The following is a 14859-nucleotide window of genomic DNA, read 5'->3' on the forward strand; positions in this document are numbered from 1 at the left end:
ATTTCGGAATGTTCAAATAAGTGCGTAATTTGAGTGTTACGGCAGATGCGGGCACTGATCGCTGCATTTAAAGATTAAACTTAAATTTGTTCCTTTACACAAAGCTGTCAGACGGAATCAGAAGATGTGGAATACAGAGCACAAATAGCATGCATTATTTTCATGATCATTTTCTTTTTTAGATGCATCTCAGACATTCTCAAAAAACTCCCTTTGTGTCCAAAAAAGCAAAAAGTTGCTATAGTGACATTTCTTTATGAGAGTGTGTTGACAAATGAGTTTTTTAACAAAATATATTGCACAAAAATATTCCATTCATTTATTCATATATAAAGAAATTTCATTTCATTATTTTGTATTTTTTTTTGTCCTATAAAATGCTCTCTTGAATGAGAATATCCCCTCCTCCTTATACCACCTGACTTCTACTAGACTTCTAATAAGTGTTGCTTTGCCAGGTGAAAGTAAAAGACAAGCCCTCCGATTTTGTATGGCCCAGCTTCCTGTTTCAATAGGAAATGTATCAAAACAGAAACAAATTGAGTGTGTCAAACCATTTCAGGTGGATCTTTAAATCTTTTGAGTGTTGAAATGTTTGATTCTGCATTATGTTAGCAATGATTCGTAATTTGTGGCTTCTGGATCAGCAGTCTGTTTTTCCTCCATTTATCTCTCTGTCTCTCAGTGCTGGTGAAGAATGGTGCGAGAACTCTGAGACGTATGATTCCAGTTTTTATAAAAGGAGTCTGGACAATGACATATACATCTTCACTGCCCCATATGTCAACAGTAAGACACACAAACACACACACACATGATTACACATCCCCTCTGTAATTCTTGGATGGGCTTCTGCACTCTTTGGCATGCTGCTCGACTAAGACAGCTGCTGATCTACTCGAAAATGCACACCTACAGATCTCTCGCCAAGACAGAGTATGCTGATATTACTGAGGGATTATCATTCACTGAGCCTGGCTCACATTCAGACATGTGTGGTCTGCTGGACGAATACACACAGACGCTCTAGAAGCATCCATTCGCCTGAAAACAACCCAAAGGGAACGCCTGGCCCTTGTGTGGAGTTAGGAGGTTTTATGCTAATGTGAAAACCAGACGTAGATCTCACTCAAACATGTTGATATCAGGTGTAACATGGTCTACCTTGGCAGGTATTACCGGCAGAGAAGCCAAAACTGCAATTACAGGCTTTGGATACTAAAATCATGCCTGTTAGGATTAGTTAAGATTAAATAGAGCAAAATGGGAAAGTCTGGTATTTTTAGTCAATGTTTCATTTTTCCCTTGAAAACAGAGAGCAGAGAGTCTGGTTATGAGTCCGGTATATTGGTCAGTAAAGCAGTGGACTTGGAAATTAATGGAGCAAAACTCAAACCTGCAGGTGAGCTTTCCATTTATCTCAATTTAATTATGTGTTTCATTACATATAGTGTCATTATTGTGTAATAAGCATGTTATAACATGTAATAAGAGTTATAATGCTTCATTTTAATAGATCTATTTAATAGTGAAATTTAATTTATGCCATGGTCTATTTGAATACTCGATTCTAATTGGCTGGAATGTGCACTTTAAAACCGTTTAATGCACAGGTAGCTCCAGTCAGTTTTTATCACCATTCTATATTAATGCTGTCCTCAGTAATGAGGCACTGCAAGAGATTTATGCCTCTGTTCAAGCAACCTCTGAACAGCGACATAAAGTGTAGCAAGTCTGATGAGTCTCAGAGCTGGGATTAACCATCAACCATCATAAAACACAAAAGCATAAGTCATGCAATACCAACTTTAAATCAACTATGAAGCATACAGGATAAAAACGGAAGAGGCTCTAGTGTTCATCAGCCCCGTATTACTGAGTCCGTCCTGAAGATAATCAGGAATGCACCTGCACTTTCCACAGCCATAGGGATTTGAACTGTAATATGATAAATATAATCTAATATTACTTCGATGCTCAGCACACACCCGATAGAGGGTGGCACTCGATCACGCAGCGCTGACTGATGCGCTGATGGCAGACTGTTTGTAATTGTGCAAGGCCATATCTCAATTTTGTTCTTAACTCGTTCAATTGTGCAGCCTTAATGGATACCAAACCGATGTTTCAGAGGTCAAAGTCTGCATGTTTAAAAGTGTTTTGGATGGTTTCCCCTTAATTAAACGATAAAGTAAAGGATAATCCATGGCTGGGTGTGTGTTAAATGATTTTAATGCATGATGTGGTGGGAAATTACCACCTGACGTGAAGCGGGTTATTACATGTTATTACATGTAATAAGCATGTTATAATGTGTAATAAACATACTGTTACATGTAATAATGTTATAATATGTAATAAACTTGTTATAAAATGTAATAAATGTAATAGCATTTCATTTTAATAGATCTGTGTCATAGTGGCTTAATGGCTCATACATTTCATATGTGATAACTAACAAGGGTGATAAGAAATAGTTTGGCCATTGAATAGTTTATGTCATCATCAGCATATCCAGCTCATTTTTCAACTTGTCTAGAAATAATTTGGCTAAGATTCTGACATCGGTTCCTCTCATTACCTGAACATTTGATATAGTTTTTAACATCAGTGATCAAAAAATTTTTGTTTTCCTGTGATACAGTGGTGGGAGTCAAACTCAATGTGTCCGCCTGGATGAACAGCTTCATAAATGCCACCACAAAGAAAAATGTAAGCAGAAAATTCCCCATTCTCTAATCTTCACATGTGGAAGCTGTTTAGTTGCAAATAGAGGTGCTCTAGATGGTTGATATTGCCTTCTGAGAGCGGAGATGAATTGACTCTTCATGAAATTTCTCTCCTCACGTAATTTCCTCTCCGCAGTGCAAGGATGAGATCTGCGGGTGTCTCAGGAATGATAAGGTAGACGTGCTGCTCTGACCCCGTCTGTGAAATGTTCACTTATCTGAAGCTGCTTCGACTCTCTGTTTCTGATCAATGGCTGTTTTTACTCCTCAGCAAGTGGACTGTGTGATTCTGGATGATGGTGGGTTTCTGCTCATGTCCAATCAGGATGAATATATCACACAGGTGAAACAAAAAGTATATATAGGGCCTAATTTTGCTATTATAGAGGTCTTTCTTTGGTCTTTGGTGGTTGTTTGAAGCATTCGTTCACTCTGATATTCAGATCGGTCAGTTCTTTGGTGAAGTGGACCCTGTTCTGATGATCACTCTGGTCAACACGTCGCTCTTCTCCTTCAACAAAACCTACGACTACCAGTCAGTCTGCGACCCAGAGAGAGAGACTAAAGCTGCAGCCGGACTCCGATCGATCTGCGTGGTAAGAGTTGCTGTTATAAAGGTCCCAATTAGGACCAGAAAGGGTTCTTATTATTCTAATTGTACTCTATATCATTTTGCATTATAATTCATAAAGTTTTCATTAGGGGGCCTGGGTTGCTCAGTGGTAAAAGACGCTGGCTACCACCCCTGGAGTTCGCTAGTTCGAATCCCAGGGCGTGCTGAGTGACTCCAGCCAGGTCTCCTAAGCAACCAAATTGGCCCGGTTGTCTGGGAGGGTAGAGTCACATGGGGTAACCTCCTCCTGGTCACTATAATGTGGTTCTCGCTCTCGGTGGGGTGCGTGGTGAGTTGTGCTTGGATGCCACGGAGAATAGCATGAAGCCTCCACACGCGCTATGTTTCCGTGGCAACTCGCTCAACAAGCCACGCGATAAGATGTGCGGATTGACGCTCTCAGACGCGGAGGCAACTGAGATTCATCCTCCGCCACCCGGATTGAGGCAAATCACTACACCACCACGAGGACTTAGAGCGCGCTGGGAATTGGGCATTCCAAATTGGGTGAAAAAAAAAAAAAAGTTTCCATTAGAACAATGTTTCACTTTTAAACTGAAAACAATTGAAACTGTGAGTGAAAAACACACTGACCAATTATTATTGTGAAGAGAATTGCAAGTGAGATTCTGAGATTCTGTTTTGGGCATATTCCACACAAACACATGCACAAGTTTATGTATATGTTTATAAAAAATAAAAAAAATGTTTTAAAGAATTCTGAAACCGACACATTGACCTGAATAACATACACTGAAAAAAATGGTACCCTGCAATTGTTACATTAAGGAACTATTTCTACCAGATCTAATCCTTAACAGTAGTTTTGGTGGTGTAAACTAATGTATTCGAGTTGACTGTGTTCTGTTAGTGTGAATTTAAACTTGAATCAAACCAGCTAGTTTAGATGTTACCGCATGAAGAACATGTTTAGGTTACCACTTGTTCAGAGTATAATGCCACATGAAGACCATCTTATAATGTATAATTGGAGTATATGCCCATCTTATACACGTGTATATATATATATATATATATATATATATATATGTGTGTGTGTGTGTGTGTGTGTGTGTGTGTGTATGTGTGTGTATATATATATGTGTGTGTGTGTGTGTGTGTATATGTGTGTGTGTGTGTGTGTGTGTGTGTATGTGTGTGTGTGTGTGTGTGTGTGTGTATATGTGTGTGTGTGTGTGTGTGTGTGTGTATGCGTGTGAGTGTGTGTTTGTGTGTGTGTGTGTGTGTGTGTGAGTGTGTTTGTGTGTGTGTGTGTGAGTGTGTGTGTGTGAGTGTGTGTTAGTGTGTGTGTGTGTGTGAGTGTGTGTGTATGAGTGTGTGTATTTAACCAAAAACTTCACTTAAAATTGTTAGAATATTTGAAGTTATTTTGGTTCTCAAGTGAATGTATCTTATTTTTAAATATATTATTTTTTTTTAAATATTTTTTTTTAACTGAAGAGAAAAGAAAAAAAATACTTTATTTTATGATTAATATTGTTATTATATGTATTATTATATTATATTATCATATTTTATTATTATTATTTTGTTTATTTATTTATTCTTTTGGAGTGTAAACAGATGATTTGTTTTCACTGAACCAAAGGTGTTATATTTGCAGCCTGATCTCACAGTGAAATCAGAAACAGTAGGTCGAATTTTATTGGCAAAAAAACGGTAAATGCTGACTGTTATTTAAAACACTGCCCCCAGTGGCGGAAGCGGGCAGTGTTGTAGGGCGTATAGGAACCTGAGAGCTCCATTTATGTCTAGGAGAGGTCGCCAAAAGCAAGTTGTGAAGTGACAATGAAATGTTAACCTCCGAGTCATGGTGGTCACTGATTATACAAATGCGATTGCTTCCTGGTTTCAACATGGATACGAACCCGGGTCTTTCATACTGCTGATGCAGCGCACTGCCGGTCGAGCCACATGGGAAGGTAAACACACTGAAACAGATGCAAAAATGTTTGGTGGAAAATGCCGCATGTCAGTGAGTCGGCATAATGTCGCCGATTCTAGGGTACCGGAACTTTCACAAAAACAGCATGCTGACTTCCCGTGTGATCATGTTGGTATTTGTGTAAGTTCTTAATGTGGAATATTGTGTATCTGTACACGCAGATTTATTATGCATGTTCGATTTAATGTGTCTGTGTGTTTTCTTACAGCCAACAATAGCAGACATGATAACTGTAGGCTGGTGGGCCTCCACTGCCATCTGGTAAGAACAAATAGTTGGTGTTATGTGAGGAAAAATACACATGAAGTATTGGAGAATGATGTGGTTTTATTTGTTTAATGTCACTATCTTCCTCTTAGGTCAATTTTGCAGCAGCTTCTCCTCAGTTTGACTCTCCCAAACATCATGGGGACAGGTATGCCTCTGAAAAAATAACAACTAAACAGATTGTTTTATTTTTGTTCTTTTTTGCTTGATATGTAGGGTGATGATTTGTGTGTGCAGCGTACTCTGAAGATGACCTCTCGGACGCATTCTCTAAAGAGAGCTGCATCACTGAACAGACTCAGTATTTCTTTGAGAATGACAACAGATCTTTCTCTGGAGCGATGGACTGTGGAAACTGCTCCAGGTGAGGACTGTTTTTCTGTTTGTATGCGCATAAATCCTGCATTCCATCTGTGCGTGTGTGTGTTGGTGTGTGTGTGTGTGCGCAGATGATGTCAGCACCTTCTCTTGGTTTCTTCCTGGATAATTGCTCATCCCGGTAAGTCATCTCTCAGAGGAACGAACTGCTTGGGTTTCTTTCTGTTTTCCTCACCGTCTCCTCATTTCAGCGCTCCATCGGATGTCCCGTTGGCTGTAAATCCCGCCGGCCATGCTGTTTCATGTAACAGCACTAAAGCGAAACATGTCGGGTGGGTGGTGGCACCTATTGACATGTAAAGTTTAACAAGAGCCATAAAGAGAAATCCATTTGTGAGATCTCAAGAGCTGAATTTGAGCAGATGTAATTTAATCTGGCTCGCAAAGACATGGACAGCAGATCAAGGTGAAGGAACGTATGTTCTGGTGAGACGACTGTAAGAACGGCTGAAATATAACACCAACGGGACTTTGTAGTCGTTTTTAGAAACTACAGAAAATTAGATGTGTGTTTTATCATTAAAGTTTCTTTGTATACTCTGTATATAGATTTTGAAATGGTCTTTGACTGTTTATAGTTCACCCAAAAATGAAAATTCTGTTGCCGTTTACTCGCCTGCTTGTCGTATCAAATTTGTATGACTTTGTTTTTCCGTGGAACACAAAAGGAGATGTTAGGCTGAAATGTTTATGCTGGTCTTATTTCTTCCATGTAATGAAAGAAAATCAGGACTGACACTGTCAAGCTTCACAAGTGACACAAAAGCACCATAAAAGTTTCATAAGTGGTCCATATGAACAGTTTTCCAAATTCCAAGTCTTCTGAAGGTAATAGCTTATTCAAACTGGTGTGTTGTGATCAGATACTGTATGAGACACACGGCAAACTAATGGCATTTGGCTTTACTGAGGTCAAATCTGTCATGATGTCTTTATGTGCCATATTTAACCCTTCTGTATTGTGAGAAAATTCCAAACAGCTGATTTGTTCGGGTCAAAACAGACCCGGTAGAGTACGGTAGATCAACGGTACATGCCCCTTTTGATTATAAACAATAAACATTGACATAACATGGCTTGTGTTTCAAACTGAATAGCATCAGAATAGCATTCAAAACAGATTAAAGTGCAACAAGGAAATTATTATTATTTAATTTTTTTTTAGTGACTGGTTAAGTGCTCATGGAAAATATGTGTTTTTAGCCATTTTTTGAAGACAGAAAGTGAGCCTGCTTCACGGATGGAGTTGGGAAGGTCATTCCACCAACGTGGTACGATGAAGCCGAAAGTCCGGGAAAGTGTTTTGGTGCCTCTTTGTGTTGGTACAGCAAGGCGCCGGTCATTAGCCGACCACAGGCTTCTAGTGGGCACGTAGCTCTGCAGAAATGATTTTAGGTATGCTGGTGCAGACCCAGTGACTGTTCTGTATGGCAGCATCAGAGCCTTGAACTTGATACATGCATCAACCGGCAGCCAGTGAGGAGAGACAAGGAGTGGTGTAACATGCGCTCTCTTTGGTTCATTAAAGACCAGACGTGCTGCTGCATTCTGGATCATTTGCAGAGGCCTAATTGTACATGCAATGAGAACATTACAGTAGTCCAGTCTAGTTATGACAAGTGACTGAACAAGAAGTTGTGTGGCATGTTCAGAGAGGAAGGGTCTTATCTTCCTGATATTGTAGAGTGTAAATCTACATGATCTTGTGGTCTTTGAGATGTGGTCTGTGAAGTTTAGTTTGTTATCAATGGTTACCCCAAGATTTATGACCGTTTTGGAAGGCGTTACTGTAGTTGCACCCAGCAGGGTTGGCTGGAAAGATGAGGAGCTCAGTCTTTGCTGGGTTAAGTTGCAGGTGGTGTTCCTTTATCCAGGCCAAGATGTCTGCCAAACAGGCAGAGATTCAAGCAGTCACTGTGGTGTCGTTGGGCTGGAAAGACAAGTAGAGCTGTGTATCATCAGTGTAGCAGTGGTAAGAGAAACCATGTGCCTGGATGATGGGTCCCAGTGATGTTGTGTATATAGAGAAGAGAAGTGGCCCAAGCACTGAGCCCTGAGGTACCCCAGTAAGTAGCTGATGTGACTCAGACACCTCACCTCTCCAGGCTACCTTGAAGGACCTACCTGAGAGATAGGAATTAAACCAGTCAAGCACAGTTCCTGTGATGCCCAGCGAAGAGAGGGTAGAGAGTAAGATCTGATGGTTGACTGTGTCAAAGGCTGCAGAAAGGTCCAGTAGAATCAGGACGGATGATCTGGATTCAGCTTTTGCCTGTCTCAGTGACAGACAGCAGGGCAGTCTCTGTGGAATGTCCACTTTTGAAGCCTGACTGATTGTCATCCAGCAGCTTGTTCTGTGATTGGTAGGCAGAGATTTGATTGAAAACTGCCCTTTCAAATACAGAATAATGGTTTATTCATTTATTATTATTATTATTATTTGAAAATATTTTTGTTTCAGAATATAAATGTCTGCCTGGCAGATGAAAAATTAGCAAAAAAAAATACCGTATGTATGTGTGTGTGTGTATATATATTATTATTATTATTATTATTATTATTTTTATCTCCTTTATTCACAAATGTATTCATTGTTGTGGAGAATCCAAAGGTATTTTGCTTAATACAAGATTCAGATTATTTTTTTTTGCTGTTTTTAACTCTCAAACAGGTCACCCGAACATAACAGGAGGGTTACATTTACACAAATGCAAGGGAGATGGCTTTTGTTGAGCTTATAGGAATGTTACGGGTTCAGTTCAAGTTAACCTGTTGAGGTGCAATGTGCCTGTGTAATAAAATCATGGATTTACAGTATTTCCTCACCCTCATTTAGTGCCATGACTTACTTTTTTTGGAACACAAAAAGATGATGTTTGGCAGTCTCAGTTATCATTCACTTCCATTGCATCTTTATTCCATACAACGAAAGTGAATGCTATTGAACATAATTTATGACAGAATTTTTAAGTTCAGATGAACTATCCCTTTAAATGTGCACTGTGCGGTACAAGACCCCGTGTCACTGTGTTTTAGGGAGAGGGAGGACGACAGTAAAAGTGAACATGAGAATGCTGTAAAACAAACTCATGCCTGAAAGTGGTTCGGTGATGACAGTCTGTAACAAGCTGCCAACCGACGCAGATTTCCAATATAATATACTCATCTCCTGTTACACTCACTAAAGACTTGCACACATGTTGAGATGCTATTGGATATGTAAGACTCATAACATGACTTGTAAATGGTTCCTTACAAAAAGCTTACGCAGACTTATCTGTAATGTTTTGAGTGCATGGAGCAGCGTTTAAACTTGATTATGTTTACTGCTACTAGACCTCCTTCTTTTAGATGTCATATTTGAGTTTGTTCACTTTACTGCTGGTTGTCTCGCTGCATCATAGGCTGATGAGATGTTTTATCCATGATACCTGTCTTTCAATACGAGTTATTCATGTGTCTGCATCTTTGCATTATGATATCAACACTTTGCTGCTTTTTTCCAGAATGTACCGGGCGGAGAAGCTCCCAAACACAAATTTGGTATTTTTGATCTCTGATGCTAAGAGTTCCTGCCTCTCCTGTGATCCCAAACCTCTGAGACAGGCGGAGCAACCCTGTATCCTTCAAGTGATGCACACTCTCCTATTTGGAAAGCTCTAAACAGTTCTCAGATTGTTGAGAAAATAAAGTGCATTTCACTTCAATATGCATTGTCACTCATGTGGCAAAAGCTGTAGACATTTTCAACTCTTCAATAGAGCGCAACAGTGCCCGTCCATTTTTGAAATTGTATTGCAAAATATTCAGATATATGCAAATATATAAGTAGTTTGAGAGTTTAGGGAGATCGACTCATTCTGGTTCCGGAAGTAAAAATCTCATTCATGCCATCCCATTGACAAACTGATTTTCAACGATAACTTATAAACCTTTAGAGGCAGACCTACCACGAGCTACGGGGTTGTTCATCGATGGTATACTGTATTCTTCTGTTTAAGCCATCTGTCTGCGCTAATTCAACTACATTGTTTAAAATCCTTTTTTTAATAGCGGAATACCTGGTAAACATCTACATTACCCATGCTCCAGCAGAGAAAGCTTCACCAATCAGAGAATCGTGCAGTGCTTCATGGGATTGTAGTTCATGCCCTCATGAAAGACGGTAAGTACACAGCCTTGTACTTTTGTCTTTCTGTCCGATTTTCACATATTTTTGTCTCAAAACAAAGTTTGTGATGTTGAGATTCACCACAGAGCTGGTTGCTTTGGTTCATGGCGCTATTTTATAGTTAACTATTTTATGAAGGATTTTAAGAAAAGTCAATGGAACAAATGAATGGGGAAAATACTTCTGGAACTGAGACAGCTAAATAAGTGGGCGGGGCACTGTTGTGCTCTATTGCGTCATTCACAGTGCATCATGGGAATGGGCGGAGCTGCAGAGCTCTTTTGGCGCGCTTTGTTCGCCAGTTCTCTGATTAGTGGATTTCCCTCCTTCAGAATCATGGGTAGTGTAGTTCTTCACCAGGAATCATGCTATTAAAAACGATTTAAAAAAAATGACGTTTAAATAACGCAGACTGATGTCTTCAACAGAAGCATATACCATCGATTAACAACCTCGGAGCTCACGGTAGGTTGGTCTTTAAAGGTTTAAAACTTTAAATCAATTTGCGTGTGTAGAATTGTTTTTTTTTATGTGTGAAGTTCTGGCTATTGTCCTTATGGATATTCATCAGCCAATGGTCCTGACCCATGCGTGCTGGCCCAGAATCCTCGGTACAGGAAAGGTCCAGATGTCTGCTTCGATAACAATGCCGATGTAAGTCAAACATTGACTACAGAAATGTGACTTATTTATTCATTCATCGCCTCTAACCTAATACTCATTTCCTTTCTGTTTGCATGTTAAATGGTCATTGGCTGCTAGGATGAGCCTTTGTATCCAATCAGTGACTGCTCTGCTTTGGCCTCTTACCTGTTCATCATTCTGCTTTTGTTTCTGCTTTGTGTTTGATGGTCAGTTTCATCTTGTGGTTTTGCTCATGTATCTTTCAAACACCCACCTCGCTAATCCATGCTGGAAAAGCAAAAAATCCTTCAAGGATTAAGCACCAGTTTAACTGCAGGGTGTTAGACTTTCACTAATCTCTTGTTATTATGTCATACAAGGGAGTTAATGTGACCAAATTGCACTAAGAAGAGAAACATGGGTTAAAATCCTCTATTGTTTTTACTCAACGCTTCAGTTCGGAGGCAGAGAGGCAGGACGCCACTGCTTTCCTCCTGCTGTGCCCGTAGGAAGTGCATTTTCAGCTTGTTCCCTGAGAGATTTTCTGTGGAATAAACATAGGAAGCTCCAGATGTGTTTCCGGCCTTTTGACAGCCGCATTGACGATACAGTACGCCTCTCTCCTTTCAAATCTGGGCTATCCCAGGACTTTCATTGGTGAACTGAGTGCCCTCACCCATAAACATGATCTAACACGCAAACATGGCATCAGAAGCAGAAGACTAGCATGCAAACTTGTACTTAGAGTTATAAATTCATCCTGGTCTCATAGTTTACTATACCTGCATTTTTCAAAATTATTTTATGTGGCTCGTTGTTCATATTGCAGCAGTTTCCTGGTGAAATGAACACTAGAGGCGCTACAACAACAATTACTTTTATTCATTTTCACACAAATCACGTGTAAAACGGCAGATTATCAGTTCATAAATGCTTTTCACACTGTTCCTCACACAATGCTATCTTATGACAACTAAACACTTTTACTATAGCGCATGATTTTAACTTTTGCATTACATATATTACTACTACATACTACATTCACAAGCTTGTTCGGGTGTGATCAGATTGTGCGGTAGCTCGACTGATAGAGTGTTGCACTTGTGATGTAAAGGAGCGGGGTACGAGTCCTGAAGAGCACAGAAGTCCACACGTGAACCCAAAGTGTCATAGAAGCAGCACAAAATGACGTGGTTGTGTTTTTCATCTCACATTTGCTTTTTCTGACATTATCGGTTAGGTTTAGGTCAGGGGTGCTCATTATGCCAATCTCAAAACAACCACTGGTTAAGGTAGGATGGATACATATTTAGATTCACTGATATTTGAGGAAAGCTCTACCTGATTGGTTACGATTAGGGGTAGGGCTATAGTTCCTCCTTCCAATCAGATAGTGCTTTCCTTATGAATATGAATGACTCTTCCCCTGCCATCCTACATTTCGAAAAATCGCCCCCCGTGCACTGTTTGACAGATGGCTTATTTTTGTGTTCGTGTGTGTGTTGTGAGTGTGTGTGCGCACCTGTGTGATGGTCAAATGCATTTAAAAATACCTGTCTTAGCGAGGTATTGATAGGAAAACAGTCAGTTATGTCTGAAGTAAGCATGAACACCGGGACAAAAAAAAAAGCGGATTTTAATCAAAATATCGGATCTGTGCATTAGGACTTGCAGTGTAAATGCAGCCTGATAGAAAGGTCTCTGTATATTTCATTAATATTAGCAACAGTAACAAGAAAACCATCCATTGCTCTTGGCTGGATAACTTTAGTAGCTTTAAAATAAAATATGAATGTATAATAATCATACTGTAAAGACTTGTAATCCACGAGAATGTTTACTCGAATACTTGATACTGCTGTAAGAAATTTTAAGCACTGTTTTCAACAAATTAGTAAATTAGCCAGTATTAGTTTTTGCATCGAGAATCATAAAATGTCACTGGTATTGGTTCCGATTACTAAAAATGTTGGTATCTTGACAACACTGCCTACAATGTATTTTTACATTGTGCATGGGAGATCATGGTAGAAAAAGTACACCTCATGCCATAAAAGTGTGAGCACCCCTGGTTTAGGTTTAGGTTTAAGGTTTAGGGTAGGGAGGTCGCTTTTGTTGATTTAAAACTCGATAGAGCATTAAACTTAAAAACCTCATCTGTTTGGGAGAACATTTAACTCACTTTTAGCGCCACACAGTGGACATTTCACTTCAGAACTGCCGTGATATGTGAAAGGAACCATGTAATATGATTTGTTAAAATGTTGCCATAGTCATGTAAATTTCATACATTAGCATGAGTTTTAGCATGCATGCTTATAGATTGACACTGTTCACACTTTCTAATTTGCATGCATCTGACTGTGTTTTGTTGTTCTTGTTTTTCATTGATTAAGTTGAATTCAGTATTTGTGGATCTTCTTATTTCCAGAAAAAAAAAAAAAAAAAAGTTAAAACATGGTTTTACATGGTTCCTAGCTTGTTATTTATGGTCATTAGCAAGTCCGAGCTGCTTTAGATAGCTGGTCCATGTGGCGTAACCAAGGCTGGCCTTGTAAACCATCTTGGTCATGCTGGTTAGGACTAGTAGACCACTTTGGACCAGCAACAGACCAGAAATTCTGTCATCATTTACTCTTCCTAATGTTATTCTAAACTAATTAAATTTGTTCTAAACCTCAGTTTATTGGAAAAAAATCTAATATATTTACAGTATGGAGAGACCCACATAGTTTCTGTGGAACACAAAAGGAGATGTTAGCGTCTCTAACTGAGGTTAACGTACTGCCTAACATCAAAGTTAATATGGGTAAGACATACAGGTTTGGAACAACATGACAGAACTATCCCTTTAAGCTGAAACTGAACTGACTGTAGTATGTACTTGTATTGGTGAGAAGTAGAGATCACTAATAACATTTGTTGAATGCAGGAGGACGCGTCTGACTGTGGTGGCGGCTGCTGTTTGAGTCCGTCTCTGTGGCCATTGCTCAGTCTTCAGCTCCTTCTACTGTGGCTGTTTACTGGAACCAAAACATGTTTATCCTGACCAATACGAGTCTACAGACTGGACACCACACAACTACTGACTGAACTCAAATGACCACAAAGTAACTTCAACTGCAGCCTACATGACCACACCAGAACCGCCTAAGACTGTCTTTAATTTGACCGAAAACAACACGACTAACACAATCATAGAACTCTACCTTAAAATTGACTCATCATCTCACTGCCAATTAGTACGGTCTCAGACCTAGCCAGAAACTAACAGCATCAGTCAGACATGAGAGACGCTATTTTTATTTATTTATTTATTTATTTATTTATTTTTACCACACAACACAGAACCACATCATGACCATAGAAATGATTAAGTGCAGTGCCACTTAGGGGTTAGGGTTTGGGTTAATCCTAACCCTAACCAAATGAAATGTGTCAAGAAGCCACATTGCAGTCATAGATGGCTCCTGCACCAGCTTTGATCCAAATCACGACAGACTGTCCGGCTCTGGAGCATATGCATTAATTCTATTTGACATGAGCTTTATAGGAGATCAGTGATGTCACACCCAAATAAGGCTGTATTTCGTATTTTACATTATTTGATCTCACATCTATTGTTCAATTCAAACCATTAAGAAGCAGATAAGCACTTTGGCATATGTAGTACGGTGAATCTCAAGAAGTACCATATTTCACCCCAAAATCAAAATATATATATTTTTTATTTCTTTAGGACCAAAAAATAAAATAAATAAAAAAGCATCTTTTTTTTAATGCCATTTAATGCCATTTCCCTCTAAATTCTCATTAATAAAACACAAAAATATTTAATTCTCATTTTTGATTAAAATCAGCACGAATGCCTCTACTGGTACCAATGGAATTACAAAAATCATTACTGCACTAAACAGTATATATATATATATATATATATTCATACACACCGGCGGCCAAAAGTTTGGAATAATGTACATATTTTGCTCTTATGGAAAGAAATTGGTACTTTTATTCACCAAAGTGGCATTCAACTGATCACAGTGTATAATCAGGACATTAATAATGGGAAAAATTACTATTACAATTTGAAAATAATGTTCAGAACTTC

The 14859-nt window shown here is 39.1% G+C and overlaps 1 protein-coding gene across 1 annotated transcript in view; it reads left to right on the top strand.

Moving 5' to 3' along the window:
* LOC127417060 (voltage-dependent calcium channel subunit alpha-2/delta-1-like) overlaps nt 1–14649 on the top strand; it is a 140649-nt gene extending 126000 nt beyond the window's left edge. The window contains exons 27-38 of the mRNA XM_051656758.1: nt 686–789; nt 1316–1402; nt 2645–2712; nt 2866–2904; nt 3001–3072; nt 3173–3325; nt 5517–5569; nt 5668–5723; nt 5813–5939; nt 9460–9572; nt 10696–10778; nt 13681–14649. Of these exons, the coding sequence (XP_051512718.1) occupies nt 686–789; nt 1316–1402; nt 2645–2712; nt 2866–2904; nt 3001–3072; nt 3173–3325; nt 5517–5569; nt 5668–5723; nt 5813–5939; nt 9460–9572; nt 10696–10778; nt 13681–13797 (1072 nt within the window). The 3' untranslated portion in view covers nt 13798–14649. The remainder of the gene's footprint in view (nt 1–685; nt 790–1315; nt 1403–2644; nt 2713–2865; nt 2905–3000; nt 3073–3172; nt 3326–5516; nt 5570–5667; nt 5724–5812; nt 5940–9459; nt 9573–10695; nt 10779–13680) is intronic.
* Nucleotides 14650–14859: the final 210 nt, after the last annotated feature.

The sequence above is a fragment of the Myxocyprinus asiaticus genome, chromosome 26 (assembly GCF_019703515.2).
Source record: "Myxocyprinus asiaticus isolate MX2 ecotype Aquarium Trade chromosome 26, UBuf_Myxa_2, whole genome shotgun sequence".
NCBI classification, from domain to species: domain Eukaryota; kingdom Metazoa; phylum Chordata; class Actinopteri; order Cypriniformes; family Catostomidae; genus Myxocyprinus; species Myxocyprinus asiaticus.